This window comes from Balaenoptera acutorostrata, chromosome 15, assembly GCF_949987535.1.
Source record: "Balaenoptera acutorostrata chromosome 15, mBalAcu1.1, whole genome shotgun sequence".
Taxonomy (NCBI): domain Eukaryota; kingdom Metazoa; phylum Chordata; class Mammalia; order Artiodactyla; family Balaenopteridae; genus Balaenoptera; species Balaenoptera acutorostrata.
In genome coordinates this window covers 9,343,257-9,366,908 of record NC_080078.1, presented here as the reverse complement: position 1 = coordinate 9,366,908, position 23,652 = coordinate 9,343,257, and the positions used below count along the sequence as shown (strand labels likewise).

The 23,652-nt window shown below is 43.6% G+C and overlaps 1 protein-coding gene across 1 annotated transcript in view; it reads left to right on the top strand.

The window, feature by feature from the left end:
* The window catches only part of NSUN5 (NOP2/Sun RNA methyltransferase 5), a 38,959-nt gene that overhangs the window by 5,962 nt on the left and 9,345 nt on the right, over positions 1–23,652 (top strand). Inside the window, exons 5-9 of the mRNA XM_007186556.3 lie at positions 21,806–21,944; positions 22,035–22,150; positions 22,837–23,015; positions 23,221–23,431; positions 23,505–23,645. Coding sequence (XP_007186618.2) covers positions 21,806–21,944; positions 22,035–22,150; positions 22,837–23,015; positions 23,221–23,431; positions 23,505–23,645 — 786 coding nt within the window. The remainder of the gene's footprint in view (positions 1–21,805; positions 21,945–22,034; positions 22,151–22,836; positions 23,016–23,220; positions 23,432–23,504; positions 23,646–23,652) is intronic.

Genomic DNA, 23,652 nt, shown 5'->3' with positions numbered 1-23,652 from the left:
GGAAGTTTTCGACTATAATCTCTTCAAATATTTTCTCTGGTCCTTTCTCTCTCTCTTCTCCTTCTGGGACCCCTATAATGCGAATGTTGTTGCGTTTAATGTTGTCCCAGAGGTCTCTTAGGCTGTCTTCATTTCTTTTCATTCTTTTTTCTTTATTCTGTTCTGCAGCAGTGAATTCCACCATTCTGTCTTCCAGGTCACTTATCCGTTCTTCTGCCTCAGTTATTCTGCTGTTGATTCCTTCTAGTGTAGTTTTCATTTCAGTTATTGTATTGTTCATCTCTGTTTGTTTGTTCTGTTCTAGGTCTTTGTTAAACATTTCTTGCATCTTCTCGATCTTTGCCTCCATTCTTTTTCTGAGGTCCTGGATCATCTTTACTATCATTATTCTGAATTCTTTTTCTGGAAGGTTGCCTATCTCCACTTCATTTAGTTGTTTTTCTGGGGTTTTATCTTGTTCCTTCATCTGGTATGTAGCCCTCTGCCTTTTCATCTTGTCTATCTTTCTGTGAATGTGGTTTTTGTTCCACAGGCTGCAGGATTGTATTTCTTTTTGCTTTTGCTGTCTGCCCTCTGGTGGATGAGGCTATATAAGAGGCTTGTGTAAGTTTCCTGATGGGAGGGACTGGTGGTGCATAGAGCTGACTGTTGCTCTGGTGGGCAGAGCTTAGTAAAACTTTAATCCACTTGACTGCTGATTGGTGGGGCTGGGTTCCTTCCCTGTTGGTTGTTTGGCCTGAGGCAACCCAATACTGGAGTCTACCTGGGCTCTTTGGTGGGGCTAATGACAGACTCTGGGAGGGCTCACGCCAAGGATTACTTCCCAGAACTTCTGCTGCCAGTGTCCTTGTCCCCAGGTGAGCCACAGCCACCTGCGGCCTCTGCAGGAGACCCTCCAACACTAGCAGGTAGGTCTGGTTCAGTCTCCTATGGGGTCACTGCTCCTTCCCCTGGGTCCCGATGCACACATTACTTTGTGTGTGCCCTCCAAGAGTGGGGTCTCTGTTTCCCCCAGTCCTGTCACAGTCCTGCAATCAATTCCCACTAGGCTTCAAAGTCTGATTCTCTAGGAATTCCTCCTCCCGTTGCCGGACCCCCAGGTTGGGAAGCCTGACGTGGGGCTCAGAACCTTCACTCCAGTGGGTGGACTTCTGTGGTATAAGTGTTCTCCAGTCTGTGAGTCACCCACCCAGCAGTTATGGGATTTGATTTTACTGTGATTGCGCCCCTCCTACCGTCTCATTGTGGCTTCTCCTTTGTCTTTGGATGTGGGGTATCTTTTCTGGTGAGTTCCTGTGTCTTCCAGTCAATGATTGTCCAGCAGCTAGTTGTGATTCTGGTGTTCTCACAAGAGGGAGTGAGAGCACGTCCTTCTACTCCACCACCTTAGTTCCTCTCTGATATTTTGGTTTTGATTTGCATTTCCCTGATGATTAGTGATGTAGAATATCTTTTCACATATGTTGGAGGACAGAGGGAACAAAAAGCGCCCACCGAACTGAGAAGGCATCTTGAGACTGAAAACGAGGCAGGCAGCTCCAGATAATCAATGGATCCGTTTATTATAGGGTAACTTACTCACAGGATGGGATCTGGATCAGGTGGACAGCGATCCGGGAGCATTCACACCTGTACTGTGCACCACCGAGGGGCCATTGGGACAATTTTATAGTTAACTCAGGGTATGGGGGTAGGTGCTTGGAGGCAGGACGTGCGTTCTTACGTCAAGATTCATGAACGGGTAACTAGTCCTGTGGGCACTGGGAATATGTCAGTGAAGGTTTTCATCATTGGGGACTCACAGAGCACGGAGGCCACCTGGTCCTAATGATTATTAACACTATTGACTGCAAAGGCCTTGATGACATAGAAGTGATTTATTGCACAATACAGTTCTGGGTAGGATCAGCCGAAGGACAGGAGAAACTGTAAGGGCCCAAGATTGTGGCAGTTATGTTAACTGCCATATACTCCACCTCTGACATCTTGACGAGAGGTGGCTTTTGTATCCCTAGCCCAAAGCAACACTATAAGAAGTAGCAAGAACAAAGGGTTCCTAATAAACAAAAGTATACTAAGAACTATGGTTCTCCATTTACCTGGGAGAGAAGTAAGCCAGTGGGTAAAGCATCAGCAAAGGGGATTTCATCCATTCAATTAATGACTGTTTTCATATGGGAGTGTTAATCAGTTATGTTGGATTCATGTGAAGGTGTAAATGCAGCATTCCTGCCCAGTTAAGGTGCATGTCCTTCCCTGTGAGGCTGTCAGCATATCTAAGGCCATATGGTTTTGTAGCACCACCTTTCTCGTTTGAGTGGTTTCCTGGTTTCACGGAGAGGTGGGAGTCATTCAAAGCTGATGGGGTAAATTGCTAACACCTGGATTTCTAGTTTAGCACTTACACTGGTTTTCTCGTTTGTCCGCCATTCCCACCATGACATATTATGATGGGCCCACCACCTGGACTTAATAGCAGGAAGGTTATAGGGAACTCCTGGTAAAGAGGTGTATGTACGGCCCAGAAGGGAAGGCGCATTGGCCCGTTCACTCATAGGGCAAGTAAGGCCACAAATAAGCTCCACATTTCCAGATCCCTTGTTTGGGAGCCGTGAAGTCGCCTGTTCTGTAGGAAGCTGCTTCCGTTCCTGTCCATTCATCATTTGATATGTTGTGAGTTCCTCAGCAGACTTAAAAGGGAAGCCCCCCCATACGTCTGTGATTTGTTTGGGTGTGGTTGGTCCTTCCTATGCAGGTGGGGGCTCTGGACATCAAGACTCCGTGTGCAGCTCCCAGCCACACTAAGCCATCCCAATATAAGCTGTGGGAATCCAGGGATTACTTGACCGGTTTTGCACCAGGGAAAAAACATATTGTTTAGAGTCACTATAATCAAAAAGAACTTTCATGTATAGGAACCTGATCACCAAGAGAATTTTGGTCACCAAGCCATTGTTGCGTTCTGTGGGATAGATGAACTGTCCACAGCATCTCCTCTGCATTGGAGACAGGCCGCAGACCCAGCACTCAGAGCGATTGTGGACCTTCGCATATGTTGAGGCCCAGGAGAGGAGGACATTTCCGGTAACCGGATCCAGGGAGTCTATGAGGCAAACACTATGAGTGATAAGACAGATGTTTTAGGGGTGAAAGGTAGGCAGATCCTCATTTGTGAGTAGCACTGTAGCTGTTTGATCACCATTGGCCAAAACCACCCCTGGTTTTGACCTTTTTCCTGGCAGGTGGTATGACACATTTTGTCCTTTAATGTTTTCAGTACCTGGGGCCTCAGCAGGAACCCACATGAGCAAACCCACTTCAGCTCATTGTGCTAATGCTTTGGAGAGATTTGGGTCTGAGTGGGGCCCATTCCCATATAAAAGGCCTGATTGAAGGAAGGCAATACCCAGGCGAGTCCCATGCCCCAAGGGATTAGGATACCAGGCCACCTGGGAGGGGGAGGCCAATTTAAATGCTAATGAATTACAGTAACACTAGATCAGAGGTCCTGTGGCAGTGGCAAAAGGAGACCTTCCTCCAGGGTAGGCTTAAGGCCTCCCTGCTGAGCCTGCACTCTCAGGCTCTTGGCCTCTGGTCAGGTAGCCATTCATCTGCAGGTTGTCATCCTGGGGGCAGCATTTAATCGTCTGATAGTTTCAGACCTCAACGTGGAGGGGGTGGGGAGGGGCCAACCTCTTCATGTGCAGTCAGGAGATGGGGCTTTTAATGTGGCTTCTGACATGTCGTTGACATGCTCTATAAGGCCAGCCGCGGTGGGATTGTATGGTAGATGGAAAATTCAAAGTATTTCTCGGGGTTTCTGCCCACTCTTGTATTTCACGTCCAGTGAAATGATTCCTTGTTCATGTCAGTTTGGGCTGGTGTTCCATACATAACTTCCAATTTTGACAGGCCTTTGACTGTTGCAGCCTAGTAGGTTTTCTTACTGGTAAAGGTTTGCATCAATCCAGTGGCTGTGTCAGCACAGGTTGGAGTATATTTATGTCCTTCTGACACTGGCAAAGGCCCTATGTAGTCCGCTTGTCATCTGGTAACTGGACGGTCAGAGAGTCCAGTGTACCCTGGGGTGTGTCGGAGAGGGTGGCACTTCAAAGGACACTGAGGGCCATCCTTATCTGTGACTCGGAGGTCCGTGTATTGGAGAGGCAAATGCCGCTTTTTTACTATTTCCCAGGTTTTGGGGCCTCTGTGTCCCGACTTTCGATGGAGCCAGTCCGCCATGTCAGAGGGGGTCTGTAATTCTTCTGGCAACACAGCTCTTGCTAATGCAGCTGCTCCGTGACGACCAGGCCGCGTTGACGAGAGCCACAAGGTCACGCTGGCACCTGGTTGCGCGCAGGCAGTCCAGATATCGGCCCTCAGTTCAGCCCCCACAGAGGTTTATTTAATATTCTCCGATTTTTTTTATGCCAAGTGGCAAGCTTGAGGGGCATGGGTTTGTGGGTAATCACCAGCCACGCGGCTCTGGGTTCTGCCCACTGACTACCTTGTTCAGTGTCTTGAACCAGATGACATCCAGAGCCAAACAAACAGCTGTGGAGGACCACCGAGTGGCTCGGCCCTACAGCTGACATCGTGTATCATGTATCAGCAGGGGGCATCCCGGTATCTCCTTGTACCTGTGGTAGAGGGGGTGCAGCAGGTGATGTTGCGGGGGTCTTTGGTGGGTCGCTGTAGGTCACCGGCCCTAATCAGGCATGCACCTCCCGGGAGAGGGTGCTTTTCTGCTGAAGGTAGCCTTGCACTTTGTAAGGTGCTCAGTCGCACACAGGCAGGAATTCTGTATGTCAGCCAGTAGGTCGGTGGTCAGACCCTTGGTTTGTTGTAAGGCTAGATAAACTGCTGACAGTTGTTTTTCTTTAGGACCATACCGGTTCTCTGCCCCTTTCCGTTATTGAGACCAAACTCCTAGTGGGACTTATTTCCCATTTTATTGCTGCCAGAGCCTCCACCCAAACCCATCTGGATATATACTTAAATCCAATTCACAACTTGTGTCTGGCATTAACACCCTCAGTCCTTGGACAATCAGCTTGGCCTTTGCAGAAGCCTCTTGTGGGGTATTCCAGTCCCAGATTGTTCTCTTTTTCATTAAAGCATATAGTGGTTTCAATATCTGAGCAAGGTGGGGAATAGAAGGGTGCCAGTACCCTAGCAGACCTATAAAGACCTGTAGTTCTTTTACATGTCAGGGCATGGGATACACCTGTGTTTTATCAAAACAGCCTCAGGCATCACTTTAGTCTTGCCAGACCAGGTAACTCCTAAGAGCTTTACTGACTGTCTCCGTCTTTGCACCTTGTTGGTGTCTGCCTCCCATCCCTGTGCTTTTAAATGTTCCTGAAGAGGCGTAGTGGCTTGGGGAAGAAAGCACAAGACATCACAGCTTGACATGTCATCGATGTAATGATAGAGAACTAAAGAGGGAGGGAAAGCCCAGTTCTCCAAATCCCAGGCCACCATCCCATGACATACAGCAGGACTATGCAGACAACCTTGGGGTAAGACAGTAAAAGTCTGTTGTCTCCCATCCCACGTGAAGGTGAACTGGTCCTGGGACTCCTTATCTAAGGGTGTGCTGAAAAAAGTATTAGACAAACCTAAGACACAGTGATCTGTCTAAAGGGAAGAGGAATTGGATCCAGGAGTTGGGCTGTTTGGAACTGCTGCATAGATAGGGGGGTGTTGCCTTGTTTAATTCTCTGTAATCTACTATCATGTGCCAGGTTTGGTTTTTCCACCAGCCACATGGGGCTATTTAGCGGGCTTTGTGCCGGTCTTTTAACCTCCACCTTCCCTAATTCCTTGACGGTAGCTGTTATTTTTTCCTGTCCCCCAGGTAGGTGGTATTGTTTTATTGCCACCGCTCTCCACGGGATAGGCAACTTTACAGGGTCCCGTTTACCGTGATCCGCCATTGCAGGCTTGACTGCTCGGATCCATAAGTGGAACTCGCTCACGGTGGTGATGAGGTCCAGGTCCTGCACGGCATCCACACCCAGAATATGCTCGGGTATGGGGAAACCATAAACCAGAAAGGGACGAGCAGGGTCCGGGGGGTGGGGGGGTCTTCCAGTTTATAGATACAGGCTCACTTGTTTCATCCTCACCTCTGGCCTCCATATCCATCAGTGACTCGTTATTTCCCCTTGGAACTTGGATGGATTCCCATAAATCAGGGTGCACTTGGCACAGTGTCTGTTAAAGCCAGGACAGTCTGTTTATTGGTGCGGGACTAATAAATAGTTCAATATGGGACCTCCAGTTGCCCCCTGTGGCCCGCACCAAGGAGCAACCTTGACTTCACCCCTAACCCCTAGGAGTGGGGGGTATGCACCCCTGTTCTTTATCTTCCTGCCCCTGTGGAGCATAGGCTTAAGCCTGTTCCTCTTTTTCTTTTGCTGTCAGAAGAGTAATGCTTTCCATGAGGTTAAAAGGATCGGATTAGGTTATCTATATTCTCCTTAGGGGTTCCACTAACACCAGGCCTTGCCATAATTGTGGGAAATTCTAGTTGGGCCCCTTTGTTTAGTTTCCTCACTTTTTGGTTTTTTTCTCTTTGCCTTTATCTCCCCTTCTGTTTCCCTTATGCCAGATCTTTTCAGTTTTGCTTAGATCAGCTATCATGGCCGCTCCGTCTGAATGAGTCGATTCACCATTGGGGCCAACACTGAAACTAAGGTCCCGTACCAAGCTCCTAGAGTAGACTGCAGGATACCATCCTTTATGCCTGTTGTAAATAACTCCTCATCAAGTTCTCAGAAATTAGGAGCATAGATAGCATGCTTTGTTCCCAGTTCCCCTCGCTATTTCTTGTAACTCTTGCGTAGATGCCCATCGTCAGGGTGGGGACGGCACATCCCCCTCATTTGGCCCAGCCTTGTGTGTACCTGCACGTATCTAGTCAATCAAGGGTTTCTCCCAACCCAGCCGCATACAGATGTTGCTGGAGGGTGGGCTGTGCTGTGACCAAGGCCATTTTTGACATTTCTGACTCATTTAACATAATAGCATTTCTCCCAGTATCCCATGAGCAGAGCACCCAGGCTGCAATTCCTTTCCTACTCTTTTGTTTAAACCTGCCAGTGAATTCCAACTCAGTGGAGAAATATCCCCGCACAGTTGTGTCTTGGCTTCTAGGGATCTCCTCTCGGTTATCTCCTGGCTCCCTAGTGGCCTGTGTTGTAGTTTGGATCAGAGGTTGTGCCTGCAGGTCTTCCTGCTCTAGAGTTATGTCCACATCTTCTGACATGTAGTTACCCCAAGGATCCCACCTCTGGGAGTCCCAGTTCTCCTGTGAAAAGGTCCTCGCGTTTGAATGGAGCAGCCTGTGGCCCTGCATTTTAGGCATCTTGCGTGTTATCACTTCAACATGTTCTTCCTGTTGTATTTTCTTTAACATATGTCTGAAGTGGTGGAACATGCCATCTGGACATCCCTTTCTAATGCCGGCGCCTCTTTAGTCTTCTTTAGTTCCCTGTTGAGCTGTAATTCTTTTTCTGTGCCAATCCTTAGAGCGCATAACAAAGGTCATGCAATGCAATAGCTTACTTTGCTTTTCCACTTTTTGCTTTCCCACCGCTTCAGTTGATACATCTGATAAGCCCTTTGGTGTTGGGGGGCATCCCTGTACACACACTGGCTGCAAGTGTTCCCTAAGCCTAGCCAGATCACTGCACGTGGAAGTGGCTGGCCAGACTGGGATTTCCCCTACCATCAGTGGGCTTTACTGCCCCTTTACCCATTCCTGTGTCGTTTTCAGTTTCCTGACTGGCTTGCCAATTGTTGGAGGATGGAGGGAATGAAAAGTGCCCACTGAACTGAGAAGGCATCTTGAGGCCAAAAAATGAGGCCGGCAGGTCTGGATAATCAATGGATCAGTTTATTATAGGGTAACTTACAGGGTGGGATTGGTCAGCCAACAATCTGGAAGCATTCGTTGCTGCACTCTGCACAGCAGAGGGGCCAATGGGACAATTTTATAGTTAACCTAGGGTATGCGGGTAGGTCCTTGGAAACGGGGCGTGCATTCCTAAGTCAAGATTTATAAATTGGTAACGAGTCTCACGGGTGCTGGGAATACACCAGTGAAGGTTTTCATTATTGTTTGGGGACTAACAGAGCATAGAGGCCACCTGGTCCTAATGATTATTAAACACTATCTATTAACTACAAAGCCCTTGACGGCAGAGAAGATTTACTGCACGGTACAGTCCTGAGTAGAGTCAGCAGGACAGGAGAGACTGTCCTGACTTATGATGGTGTCACTTATGCTAACCATACAGTGTACCTGTTGGCCATCTGTATGTCTTCTTTGGAAAAATGTCTCTTTAGAGGCTCTGCCCATTTTTTAATTGGGTGTTTTTTTATAAACTATTGAGTTGTATGAGTTCGCTGTGTATTTTGGATATTAAGCCCTTATCAGATACATGATTTGCAAATATTTTCCCCCATTCCATAGATTGCCTTTTCATTTTGTTGATGGTTTCCTTTGCTGTGCAGAAGCTTTGAGGTAGTGTCACTTGGTTTTTGTGTTTGTTTGTTTTGTTTGCTTTTGTTGCCTTTGCTTTTGGTGTCAAATCCAAGAAATCATTGCCAAGAATGATGTAAAGGAGCTTACACCTGTTTTCTTCTAGGCATTTTATGGTTTCAGGTTTTACATACAAGTCTTTTATTTTCCTTTCAGTTTTGTTGAGATGTGATTGACATACAGCACAGTAGAAGTCTGAGGTGTACAGCATAATGATTTCACTTATATACATCATGAAATGGTGACCACAGCAAGTTTAGTGAACATCTATCATCTCACATAGATACAGAATGAAAGAGATGGAAAAGAAATATATTTTTCCTTGCGATGAGAACTCTTAGGATTTATTCTCTTAACAACTTTCATATATAACATATATCAGTATTAGTTATATTTATCATGGTGTATGTTACGTTCCTAATACTTTATTTATTGTATAACTGGAAGTTTGTACCTTTTGACTACCTTCATCCAGTTCCCCCTCATCTCTGGTAACCGCAAATCTGATCTCATTTTCTATGAGTTGGTTTGTTTGTTTTTGAAGTAATTCAAAAACACATGTAATTCATGTTACACAGCATAGTGGTTTGATATTTCTATACATTTCAAAACGATCACCACAATTGATAAGTCTAGTTACCATCCATCACCATACAAAGATATTACATAGTTATTGACTATATTTCCCATACTGTACATTTCATACCCATGACTCATTTTTTTAAAAAATTTATTTATTTTATTTATTTATTTTTGGCTGCATTGGGTCTTCGTTGCTGCACGCGGGCTTTCTCTAGTTGCAGCAAGCAGGGGCTACTCTTCATTGCGGTTCACGGGCTTCTTGTTGCAGTGGTTTCTCTTGTTGTGGAGCATGGGCTCTAGGCACGCGGGCTTCAGTAGTTGTGGCATGTGGGCTCAGTAGTTGTGGCTCGTGGGCTCTAAAGTGCAGGCTCAGTAGTTGTGGCACACAGGCTTAGTTGCACCGCGGTGTGTGGGATCTTCCCGGACCAGGGCTCGAACCCGTGTCCCCTGCATTGGCAGGCGGATTCTTAACCACTGTGCCACCAGGGAAGACCGACTCATTTTTTTTTTGTAACTGGAAGCTTGTACCTCTTAATCTCCCTCACCTATTTCTCTCCTCCCTGCCACCCTCTTCCCCTCTGGCAATCACCTGTTCTCGGTATCTGTAACTCTGTTTCTGTTTTGTTATGTTTATTCATTTGGTTTTTTTTCTACATTCCACATATAAGTGAAATCATATAGTATTTTTCTTTCTCTGTCTGACTTATTTCACTTAGTATAATAACCCCTAGGTCCATCCATGTTGTCAACAAATGGCAAGATTTCATTCTTTTTTATAGCTGAGTAATATGCTGCATACATTCAAGTCTTTAACCCATTTTGAGTTAGTTTATTGTGTGTGGTGTAAGATAGTGGTCCAGTTTCATTCATTTATTTGCAGCTGTCCAGTTTTCTCAATGCCATCTATTGAGGAGACTGTCCTTTCCTCATTGTATATTCTTGGCTCCTTAACTGTATACTTGACCATATATTTGTGGGTTAATTTCTGGGTTCTCTATTCTGATTCGTTGATCTGTGTCTGTATTCATGCCAATACTGTACTGGTTTTTTTTTCCTAAGTTGAAGTGTAGTCAATTTACAATATTATATTAGTTTCAGATACACAACATAGTGATTCAATATTTTTATAGATTATACTCCATTTAAAGTTATTATAAAATATTGGCTACATTATCTGTACCGTACCTCTTAATCCCCTACCTCTATCTTGCCCCTCCCTCCTTCCCCCTCCCCACTGGTAACCACTGTGGTGTTCTCTATATCTGTGAATCTGTTTCTGTTTTGTTGTATTTGTTAATTTATTTTCACATTCCACATGTAAGTGATAACATACAGAATTTGTCTTTCTCTATTTCACTAAGCATAATACCCTCCAAGTTTGTCCACGTTGTTGCAAATGGCAGAATTTCATTCTTTATGGCAGAGTAATAGTCCATTGTGTATGTATGCCACATTTTCTTTATCCATTCATCTATCGATGGACACTGAGGTTGCTTCAGTATCTTGGCTATTGTAAATAATGCTGCTATGAACATTGGAGTGCACATATCTTTTCAAATTAGTGTTACTTCATTTTCTTCACATATATACCCAGGAGTAGAATTGCTGGATCATATGGTAGTTATACTTTTAGTTTTTTGAGTGACCTTCATACTGTTTTTCCATAGTGGCTGCACCAATTTACATTCCCACCAGCAGTGTACTAGAGTTCCCTTTTCTCCACATCCTTGCCAACATTTGTTATTTGTGTTCTTTTTGATGATGGCCTTTCTGATGGCTGATGGGTGTGAGGTGATATCTCATTGTGGTTTTGATTTGCATGTCTCTGATTAGCAATGTTGAGCATCTTTTCATATGCCTGTTGGCCATCTGTATGTCTTCTTTGGAAAAATGTCTATTCATGATTTCTCCCCGTTTTTTTAATCGGGTTGTTTGTATTTTTGATGTTGAGTTGTCTTAGCTGTTTATATGTTTTTGGATATTAATCCCTATCAGTCATATCATTTGTGAATATTTTCTGTCATTCAGTAGGTTGTCTTTTCATTTTGTCAGTGGTTTCCTTTGCTGTGCCAAAGCTTTTAAGTTTAACTAGTCCTGTTTATTTATTTTTTATTTTGTTTCCTTTGCTGTAGGAGACATCAAAAAAAAAATTGCTAGTTTTTTTTTTTTTTTTTTTTTTTTTTGGCTGTGCTACGCAGCTTGTAGAATCTTTGTTCGTTCCCTGACCAGGGATTGAACCCGTGCCCCCTGCAGTGGAAGGACAGAGTCCTAACCACTGGACTGCCAGCAAATTCCCCTACAATTTATGTCAAAGAGTGTTCTGCCTATGTTTTCTTCTAGGAGTTTTTTGGTTTCTCGTCTTACATGTAGGTCTTTAATTGATTTGAGTTTATTTTTGTATATGGTGTGAGAAAATGTTCTAATTTCATTCTTTTACATATAGCTGTCTGGTTTTCCTAGCACCACCTATTGAAGAGACCTTGTCTTGTCCCTTTTGTATATTCTTGCCTCTGTTGTCATAGATTAATTGACCATAAGTTTGTGGGTTTATTTCTGGGCTCTCTGTTCTGTTTCATTGATCTATGTGTCTGTTTTTTGGCCAGTACCTTACTGTTTTGATTAGTGTAGCTTTGTAGTAGAGTCTGAAGTCTGGGAGCTTCATATCTCCAGCTTTGTTCTTTTTTCTCAAGATTGCTTTGGCTATTCAGGGTCTTTTGTGGTTCCATATAAATTTTAAGATTATTTGTTCTAGTTCTATGAAAAATGTCATGGGTATTTTGATAGGGATTGCATTAAATCTGGAGATTGTTTTGGATAGTCTGGACATTTTAACAATTTTAATTCTTCCAATCCCTTAATATGGGTATCTTTCCATTTCTTTGTATCATCTCAGTTTCCTTCATCAGTGTCATAGTTTTCACAGTATAGGTCTTTTACCTCTGTGGTTAAGTTTATTCATAGGTATTTAATTCTTTTTGATGCACTTTTGAACAGGATTGTTTTCTTGCTTTCTCTTTCTAATAGTTCATTATTAGTGCACAGAAAAGTGTATAATGATAATCTTAGACCCTGCAACTTTACTGGATTCATTATTTAGTTCTAATGAATAGTTTTTTTGTGGCAACTTTAGGGTTTTCTTTATCTTGTCATCTGTAAATAGTGATAGTTTTACTTCCCTTCCAATTTGGATGCATTTTTATTTCTTTTTCTTGTCTGATTGCTTTGGATAGGACTTCCAATACTGTGTTAAATAGAAGTGACTAGAGTGGGCATCCTTGTCTTATTCCTGATTTTAGAGGAAAAGCTTTCAGCTTTTCCCCATTGAGTATGATATACTCAATGGGTTTGTCATATACAGACTTTGTTATGTTGAGATATGTTCGTTTAATACCAACTTTGATGAGAGTTTTCATCATGAATAGATGTTGAATTTTTTCAGATGCTTTTTCTGCATTTATTGAGATGGTCTTGTGATTTTTATCCTTCCTTTTGTTGATGTGGTGTATCACATTGATTGATTTGGGGATATTGAACCATCCCTGGAATAAATCCCACTTGATTATGGTGTATGATCCTTTTTATATATTGTTGAATTCAGTTTGCGAATATTTTGTTGAGGATTTTTACATCCATATTCATCAGAGATATTGGCCTGTAATTTTCTCTTTTTTTTGGAGTGTTTCTTTGTCTGGTTTTGGTAGCAGGGTAATGGTGACCTTGTAGAATGAATATGGAAGTGTTCCGTCTTCAGTTTTTTGTAATAGTTTGAGAAGGATAGGTATTAGCTCTTCCTCATATATTTGGTAGAATTCCCCTGTGAAACCATCTGGTCCTGGACTTCTGTTTGCTGGGAGTTTTTTGATTACTGATTCAATTTTACTACTAGTGATTGGTCTCTTCAGATTGTCTGTTTCTTCCTGATTCAGTCTTGTAGGATTGTATGTTTTTAGAAGTTTATCCATTTCTTCTAGGTTGTCTTTTGTTGGCATTAACTGTTTGTTCATAGTATTCTCTTATGTTGTTTTTTCAGATTGATTTTTTAAAATTAGTTTTTATTGGAGTATAGTTGCATTACAATGTGTGTTAGCCTCCACTGCACAACAGAATGAAATCAGCCATACATATACAGATATCCCCTCCCTTTGGACTTCCTTCCCATTCAGGTTACCACAGTGCATTAGGTAGAGTTCCTTGTGCTATACAGTATGTTCTCACCAGTTGTCTGTTTTATACATAGTATCAATAATGTATATGTGTCAATCCCAGTCTCCCACTTTCTCCCACCCCACCCCTTTCCCCCTTGCTATCCATACATTTGTTCTCAACGTCTGTGTCTCTATTTCTGGTTTGCAAGCACCTATACCATTTTCTAGATCCCACATATATGCGTTATTATAAGATATTTGGTTTTCTCTTTCTGACTTCACTCTGTATGACATTCTCTAGGTCCATCCACGTCTCTACAAATGACCCAATTTCATTCCTTTTTATGGCTGAGTAATATTTCATTGTATATATGTACCACATCTTCTTTATCCTTTCCTCTGTTGGTGGACATTTAGGTTGCGTCCATGTCCTGGCTGTTGTAAATAGTGCTGAAATGAACATTGGGGTGCATGTTTTTTTGAATTATGGTTTTCTCTGGGTATATGCCCAGTAGTGGGATTGTTGGGTCATATGATAGTTCTGTTTTTAGTTTTTTAAGGAACCTCCATACTGTTTCCCATTGTGGGTGAATCAATTTACATTCCCACCAACAGTGCATGAGGGTTCCCTTTTCTCCACACCCTCTCCAGCATTTATTGTTTGTAGGTTTTTTGATGATGGCCATTCTGACCAGTGTGAGGTGGTACCTCGTAGTTTTGATTTGCATTTCTCTAATAATTAGTGATGTTGAGCATCTTTTCATGTGTTTGTTGGCCATCTGTATATCTTCTTTGGAGAAATGTCTATTTAGGTCTTCTGCCCATTTTTTGATTGGGTTGTTTGTTTTTTTGATATTGAGTTGTATGAGCTGCTTGTATATTTTAGAGAGCAGTCCTTTGTCAGTTGCTTCACTTGCAAATATTTTCTCCCATTCTGAGGGTTGTCTTTTCATCTTATTTATGTTTTCCTTTGAGACCTCGAATAGCCAAAGCAATCTTGAGAAACAAAAATGGAGCTGGAGGAATCAGGCTCCCTGACTTCAGACTATACTACAAAGCTACAGTAATCAAGATAATATGGTACTGGCACAAAAACAGAAATATAGATCAATGGAAAAGGATAGCCCAGAGATAAACACACACACCTGTGGTCACCTAATCTACGACAGAGGAGGCCAGAATATACAATAGAGCAAAGATAGCCTCTTCAATAAGTGGTGCTGGGAAAACTGGACAGCTGCATGTAAAAGAATGAGATTGGAACACTCCCTAATACCATACACAAAAATAAACTCAAAATGGATTAAAGACCTAAATGTAAGGCCAGATACTATAAAACTCTTAGAGGAAAACAGGCAGAACACTCTATGACATAAATCACAGCAACATCTTTTTTGACCCACCTCCTAGAGTAATGAAAATTAAAAATGAACAAATGGGATCTTATAATTTTTTAAATCTCTATGATATTGGTTGTAATGTTTCCTTTTTCATTTCTTTTATTTGGGTCCTCTTTCTTTTTTTCTTGATGAGCCTGGTTAAAGGCTTATCAATTTTATCCTTTCAAAAAAAATCAGGTTTTGGTTTCATTGATCTTTTCTACTTTTTTTGTTTTTTGTTTTTTGGTCTCTATTTTATTTCTTCTCTTTATTATTTTCTTCTTTCTGCTTACATTGGGCTTTGTTCTTCTTTTTCTGATTCTTTTAGATGATAGGTTAGGTTGATCATTTGAAAGTTTTCTTGTTTCTTGAGGTAGGCCTGTATTGCTATAAACTGCTCTCAGAACTGCTTTTGCTGCATCCCATAGGTTTTGGAAAGTTGCGTTTTTATTTTTGTTTGTCTTAAGGTGTTTTCTGATTTCCTTTTTGAGTTCTTCATTGACCCATTGGGGCTTTTTTGTAGTGTATTGTTTAGTTTCCATGTGTTTGTGTTTTTCCCATTTTTCTTCCTGTGATTGATTTCTAGTTTCATACTGTTGTAGTTGGAAAAAAATGTTTGATATAGTCTCTTAAATTTGGTGAGACTTGTTTTGTGGCCTAGTATATGATTTATCTGGAGAATATTCCATGTGCACTTGAAAAGAATGTGTATTCTGCTGTTTTGGGATGAAACATCCTATAGATATCGATTAAGTCCAACTGGTCTAATGTGTAATTCAAGACCACTGTTTCTTTATTGATTTTCTGTCTGTCTGGACAATATGTCCCTTGATGTAAGTGTGGTGCTAAAGTTTTCTACTATTGTTGTATTACTGTCTGTTTCTCCCTTTATGTTTGTTAATATTTGCTTTATATATTTAGATGCTTCTATATTAGATACATATATGTTATTGAGTGTAATATCCTCTTATTGATCCCTTCATCATTATATAATGCCCTTCTTTGTCTTTTGTTACAGACTGTTTTTTTTTTGATTTTTTTTTGATGTGGACCATTCTTAAATTTATTTATTTATCTATGGCTGTGTTGGGTCTTCGTTTCTGTGCGAGGGCTTTCTCCAGTTGTGGCAAGTGGGGGCCACTCTTCATCGCGATGCGCGGGCCTCTCACTATCGCGGCCTCTCCCGTTGTGGAGCGCAGGCTCAGTATTTGTGGCTAATGGACCCAGCTGCTCCGCGGCATGTGGCATCCTCCCAGACCAGGACTCGAACCCGTGTCCCCTGCATTGGCAGGCAGACTCTCAACCACTGCGCCACCAGGGGAGCCCTACGGACTGTTTTAAAGTCTACTTTGTCTGATACGAATATTGCTATCCCAGCCTCCTTGTCATTTCCATTTACATGAAATACCTTTTTTCATCCCCTCACTTGTCTCTGTGTGTCTTTAGCTCTGAAGTGAGTCTCTTGTAAGCAGCATTTAGATGGGTCTTGTTTTTTTAAATCCAGTCAGCTACCTTATGTCTATTGATTGAGGCATTTAGTCCATTGACATTTAAAGTGATTGTTGATAGGTATGTACCGTTTTGTTGCTTGCTTTCTGGGTGTTTTTGTAGTTCTTCTCTTAGTTTCTTCCCTTGTGGTTTGATGATTTTTCTTAAGTGGTATGCTTGTGCTCCTTTCTCTCTGATTTTTGTGTATCTACTGTAGGTTTTGATTTGTAGTTACTATGGGGTTCATATATGTTGATCTGTAACTGTATCTACTTGTTTTAAACTGATAGCCATTTAAGGTCAGACACATTCTAAAAGATGTACGTTTTTTCACTGTTCTCCCCTATGTTTTGTGTTTTTGACGTCATGTTTTATATCTTCATGTTTATCCTTTAACTGTTTATTGTAGTTATAGTTGATTTTACAATTTTTGTCTTTTAATCTTCATACTGGCTTATTTAAGTGGTTGATCCACAATCTTTACTATATATTTGTCTTTATGAGCGAGATTTTTCCTTTCCTATAAATTCTTACTTCTTGTTATAGCCTTTTCTTTTCCACTTAGAGAAAACCCTTTAACATTTCTTTTAGAGTTGGTTTAGTAGTGATGAGCTCTTTTAGTTTTTGCTTCTCTGAGAGGTTCTTTCTCTCTTCTTTAATTCTAAATGATAATCTTGGTGGATAGAGTATCCTAGGTTGTAGGTTTTTCCCTTTCAGCACCTTAAATATATCATGCCACTCCATTCTTGCCTGCAAAGTTTCTGCAGAGAAATCAGCTGGTAGCCTTCTGGGTATTCCCTTGTATGTGACTCTTTGTTTTTCTCTTGCTGCCTTTAGAATTCTCTCTTTATCTTTAACTTTTGCCATTTTAATTATGATGTCTTGGTGTGGATCTCTTTGGGTTCATCTTGTTTGGGACTCTCTGTGATTCCTATACCTGGATATTTGTTTCCTTCTTCGGGTTTGGGAAGTTTTCAACCATAATTTAACCAAATACATTTTTGACCTCTCTCTCTCCCCTCCTTCTGGGACCGCTATAATGTGAATATTAGTACACTTGATGTTGTCCCAGAGATCCCTTGGTCTCATTTTTTTAAGATTTTTTTGTTGTTCTGATTGGGTAGTTTCCATTATTCTGTTTTCCAGATCAAATGTGTGTTCTTCTGTATCACTTGATCTGATGTTAATTCCTTCTAGTGTGTTTTTCATTTCACTTACTGTATTCTTCAGCATTGACTTGGTTCTTTTTTATATTTTCTAGTTCCTTGTAAAAATTTTCACTGTGTCCGTCTATTTTCCCTAGTTCAGTTAGCACTCTTACTACTAATGCTTTGAACACTTTATCTAGTAAATTATTTATCTGTTTCATTAGTTGTTTTTTTCAGGTTTTTCCCCTGGTTTTTTTGTTTGGAACAAATTCCTCTGCTTATTTTGCTTAATTTCATCTCTATGAAATTAGGTGAAAAAGTTACCTGTCCCAGTCTTGAAGGGGTGTCCTTGTGTGGGAGCATCACTATGCAGTCTCTGTGTGCCCAGTGCCTTTGGTGGGAGAGCTGGATCTAAAGTAAGCACAGGTCATCTTTCCCCAGGGTGTGCTGGCAGCTATCACCTTGGTGGGAGGTGGGGCTGGAGGTGGAGGGGCTAGAGCTAGAGCCAGAGCCAGGTGTGAGCCAGGGCTTCTCCTATTCTCAGTGGCTGTCACTGCCCTACTGAGAGTGGCGTCTGGTCCCAGGATACTGGAGCAGAAGCCGAGGTTTGGGTCTGAGCTGGTTCTGTTTCCTCTAAGTGTGCTTTCTACCCTGCTCCCAGCAATGGCACCTTTGCCCCAGAGGGGGCAGTGCTGGAGCAAGAGGGGCTGGAGTGGGTGCTTGGCATGGGCTGGGGCACACTCTGGGGCAGTCCTGGCACGCCAGTCAGAGCTCCAGACCACTCCTGATCTGTTGCTTCTGTGAATGCCAGTAATGGCCGCCCTTGCCCCAACTGGATGCCATGCCAGGTCTGAGCTGGCTTCATCCCCACCCCCACCACCCCCAAACTGTGCACTCTCCTTGGCACCAGCAGCCTTCTCCCTAGAGTGGAGCTGTGCCAGAGCCAGGGAATCAGTGCAGCTGCTTGACGTGGGCTGGGGTGTGCACTGGGCTGGGGCATTTGCAGGAAACCAGCCAGAGTCCCAGGCTGTTTCAGTCAGCTTCCTGCACCTTGTTCCCTGGAGTAAGCAAGCATGTGCTTGTTTTTCATGAGTGGAATCTAGGCTTCTAACAGCTGTTCTCTAAGTCCTACTGGTTTTCAAACCAGCTAAAGGGATTCATCTTCCTGGTGTCAGACCCTAGGGCTGCGGTGCCTAATAATGTGGTTTGAACCACTCACCTGTGCACCCTTTCTTTTTTAAAATTTAATTAATTAATTTATTTATTTTTGGTTGCGTTTGGTCTTTGTTGCTGCGCACGGGCTTTCTCTAGTTGTGGTGAGTGGGGGGGGGGCTACTCTTCGTTGTGGTGCGCGGGCTTCTCATTGTGGTGGCTTCTCTTGTTGCAGAGCATGGGCTCTAGGCACACAGGCTTTAGTAGTTGTGGCATGTGGGCTCAGTAGTTGTGGCTCGCGGGCTCTAGAGCACAGGCTCAGTATTTGTGACACACGGGCTTAGTTGCTCCGCGGCATGTGGCATCTTCCCGGACCAGGGCTTGAACCCGTGTCCCCTGCATTGGCAGGCAGATTCTTAACCACTGCGCCACCAGGGAAGCCCTGTGTGCCCTTTTTGAGCAATTTTGCTTTTATCATTAGATTGTGCTTCTGAAATGTTCTTCATAATTTTGTTTCGAATAGGGGAAAATTGGGCTCAATCTACATTTATTCTAAAATATCCCAACAATATGTATTTGGTTCAGTAAATTTTGGTTTTATCCAGACTGTGAAATATCAGGGAGCTGCTTACATTGATGGTGTGAATGTTTATTGACAATATAGAAAATGGGAAAACAAGTCATGGAGTCATATGTTAAGTATGAGCTCCATTTTTTCCCTGGTTGTTAATAAATACTGATTTTTTAAAAGTCTACAAGTATTACACCACAGTATCAATAGGAGTTCCTCTTGGTAATGAATAGTGAGGGTGTCTGTGGCAGGGAATCAGTTTCCATGTGGTCCTTCAGGTGATGCCACCCAGATGGTGCCAGCATCCTGAAACCCAAGGAGGATTGTGTAATCCCTCTCTTCTTTGTCCCCTCCTAGGGGCACGGGTCCTGATCTGATTGCTTCTCTTCCTACCCATATTCCATGTGGATTTTTCTTTACACCCTTGGTTGTATAAGAGTCTTTCTGCCAGTCTCCAGTTTGTTGTCAGTGGGAATTGCTCCACATTGTAGATGTATTTTTGATACGTTCATTGCGGGGGAGGTGAGCTCAGCGTCCTCCTACTCTGCCACCTTGATCTTCTCCTTGATGCCATACTGTTTTGATTACTGTGGTTTTGCAGTATAGGTTTTGCAATATAGTTTGAAATCAGGGAGCATGATGCTTCAGCTTTTTTCTTCCTTTCTCAAGATTGCCTTGGCTATTCACGGTCTTTTGGGCTTCCATACAAATTTTAGGATTGTTTGTTCTGTTTCTGTGAAAAGTGCTATTGGAATTTTGATAGGGATTGTGTTGAATCTGTAGATTTCTTTGGGTAGTATGGACATTTTAAGAGTATTCTTCCAATCCATGAGCACAGAATATCTTTCCATTTATTTGTGTTATCTTCAGTTTTTTTTTTTTCATTAATGTCTTATAGTTTTCAGTGTGCAGGTCTTTCACCTCCTTGGTTAAATTTATTCTTAGGTATTTTTTTCTTTTTGATGCAATTGTAAATGGGATTGTTTTCTTAATTTTTTTTCTGATAGTTCATTATTAGTGTATAGAAATGTAACAGATTTTTGTATATTGATTTTTTTTTTTGGGCCAAGCCACATGGCTTGTGGGATCTTAGTTCCTTGACCAGGGATTGAACCCGCGCCCTTGGCAGTGAAAGCGCGGAGTCCTAATTACTGGTCTGCCATGGAATTCCCTGTATATTGATTTTGTATCCTGCAGCCTTACTGAATTTATTAGTTCTAATAGTTTTTTGGTGGATTCTTTATATAAAATCATGTCATCTGCATATAGTGACAGTTTTACTTCTTCCTTTCCAATTTGGATGCTTTTTATTTTTATTGCCTGACTGCTCTGACTAGGACTTCCAATACTAGGTTGAATGAAAGTGGCGAGAGTGGGCATCCTTGCCTTGTGTTTGATCTTAGAGGAAAAGCTTTCAGCTTTTCACCACTGAGTATGATTTTAGCTGTGGACTTGTCATATATGGCCTGTATTATGTTGAGGTGCGTTCCCTCTATACCCAGTTTGTTGAGAGTTTTTATGAGTGGATGTTGAATTTTTTCAAATGCTTTTTCTGCATCTGTTGAGATGGTCATGTGATTTTTATCCTTTTTGTTAATTGTGTGTATCACATTGATTACTTTGTGGGTGTTGAACCATCCTTGCATCCCTGACATTGGCATCTTGTGCATTCCCTGTTTCAACCTAACAGATATCACCATTATGTACCCATTTGGTCAAGGCAGAAACTGAGTCATCATAGATGCTTCCCTCCTCTCCTTCCAGTCATTTACTACTGTGCCTTCGGCATCTTTCCTTTTGTCCTCCTGGATACTGCCTGGGTTTAAGCATCATATCCTATCATGATTGGCAGAAGCATCTCCTAAACTGGTCTCCCCACTTCCAGACTTTCTTGTCATGTTTGTCCTCCTTGTGTTGGCTGCAGAGAGATCTGCAACCCGATCTGATGCTTTACTCCCCTACTGAAAACCCTTGGCTCTCCATTGTGCTGTGCCCCCTGCTTCCTTTCCAGGCCCATCTGCCATGCACTCTGTGCACCTGTGTTATCACAGTGGTTGCTGCTCCTCACGCCAGGCTTCCCTGCACTCACCTACCTCCTGGTCTGTCCTTCGACAGCTCTGGGAAGCTGCCTCTTCTCCCTCCCTTTCTCTCCATATGTTGTAGATGTTCCCCCAACTGCCTCTAGCATGCTGCTTAGTGACCAGGGTGGTAGAGAATGGTTGTGTTTGGGTTTGAATTCCAGCTCTGCTACTTCATAGCTTTCTGAGTTGTTATTCTCTAGGCCTGTTTTCTACGTGGGTCATGTGAATGAACAATGCTCCTTTGCAGTGTGGAGAATACAGTTTTCACCTCACCTCCTCAGGTTACTTATTCATCCATCAGGAATCAGCTCAGCACTTACCTCCCTGAACCAGGCCCCTCTCCCCAGGGTTATGTTTTAATAGTACTGGCTAGTGTGTGTCTAATTTGTGCAAAATATTTTCCTAAGTATTTTGCATGTCATTTAATCCTCACATCTACCGTTTTCCAGAAGTGTAGACAGAGGCTGAAGTGCCAATGCTCCCGCCACTGGTAAATGATGGAGGTGGGATCCTGAACCTAGAGTCTGGCCTGAGAAGCCTGTTCTCTTAACTGCTGCCTCTATCTTATCAGCTTGTTAATTTACTCATAGCAGTTTTAACCGTTTGTTGCATAAATAAGCAGTTAGGTGACATGTGAAATGTCTGGCTTGCTGCCTGGCATGGAGGGATTCAGAAAATGTGGAATGAACAGTTCTTATTCCCTGGCAGCCTCGAGGACATAAGGGCCCTCAAAGGGAAGTGTTTTCTTCTGGATTCCTTGCTGCCGGAGTTGCTCGTGTTTCCTGCCCGAACAGATCTGCATGAACACCCACTGTACCAAGCTGGTCACCTCATCCTACAAGACAAGGTAGGGTGGAGGGGTGGAAAAGGGAGGAGCGGGAGGCGAGTGATCAGCTTGGGGTCCCTTTCAGCCAGCCCCTGTGCTCTGCGCCGCCAGGCGAGCTCTCTCCCGGCCATGCTGCTGGCTCCACCTCCAGGTTCCCATGTCATCGACGCATGCGCTGCCCCAGGCAATAAGACCAGTCACTTGGCTGCTCTTCTGAAGAACCAAGGGTGAGTGCCATGGTCAGACAGAGGAGTGGGGTGGGGTCTGACCCTATATTTTGTAAGAAGAAATAAGGAACTCTTTTAACTCCAGTAGGTCACGAAGGCTGAAATGAGGCCTCCCCTTTAAATATTTCCTCCTGGACCTAGGGCAGTTCCCTAAGCTTCCCAATGGGTTACACGTGTGAGATGTGAATCCCTTAGCCCTTGGGGCACAGTGCCCTGGGCAGTTATTTCTAACCACTGACCTTTATTTTTTTTAACTTTGTTTTAAACTTCACGTGACTCACTTTAATTTTTTTAAATTTATTTTTGGCTGTGTTGGGTCTTAGTTGCGGCACACAGGGTCTTGGTTGAGGCGTGCAGGACCTTTCGTTGCAGCGCGGGCTCTGTAGTGTGAGGCACGCGGGCTCTCGTTGAGGCGCGCGAGCTTAGTTGCCCCGCAGCATGTGCGACCTTAGTTCCCTGACCCCGGATCGAACCCATGTCCCCTGCATTGGAAGGTGGAATCTTTACCACTGGACTGCCAGGGAAGCCCCCTACTGACCCTTTTAAATATTAATTGAGAATTTAAAGACATTTAAGTATGATTTTCTGTGTGTCCTGACTTCAAGTACGTGTTACTGTGTCAGACCTGTGGGCTCTTACATGTTGTGTAAATTCTCAGTTCACCTCAACTCTGCCCTCCTCTCTAGGAAGATCTTTGCCTTTGACCTGGATGCCAAGCGGCTGGCTTCTACGGCTACCCTGCTGGCCCGGGCCGGGGTTTCTTGCTGCGAGCTGGCTGAGCGGGACTTCCTGGAGGTCTCGCCCTCAGACCAGCGTTATCGTCGGGTCCAGTACATCTTGCTGGATCCTTCTTGTAGTGGCTCTGGTGAGATGGGGGAAAACGCGGCCGAGGGCCCCACAGATCCAGAGCAGCCTTAGAGCGGGGATGGGGGTGTGTGGCGGTTGTCGTTTGTTTTGGCCTCGGGTTTGGTTCTGGCTCAGACTATCCTGTGAATGGTCAGACGTGCTCATCTGTATGTGGGGATTTCATATGAAATCAGGCAGCGTGTGGTGAAAGCACTCTTCCCTAGGGATGCTGACCAGACAGCTGGAGGAGCCCGGGCCCGGCGTACTGAGCCAGGAGCGCCTGCGAGCGCTGGCCGCCTTCCAGCAGCGGGCGCTGAGCCACGCGCTCACGTTCCCCGCCCTGCGGCGCCTCGTCTACTCCACGTGCTCCCTCTACCAAGAGGAGAACGAAGACGTGGTGCAAGCCGCCCTGCAGCGGAGCCCGGCAGCCTTCAGGTAGTGGGTGTCCACCAGGGTCTGGGCCGGGGGCCGCCTTCTTACCGAGAAGCCCGTTCCATTTCCTCTGCAGGCTGGCTCCTGTCCTCCCCTCCTGGCCGCACCGAGGCCTTGGCACTTTTCCAGGCGCTGAGCACTGCCTCCGGGCCTCCCCTGAGACCACGCTCACTGGTGGCTTCTTCGTTGCTGTACTGGAACGGGTAGAGGTGCCAAGGTGAGTG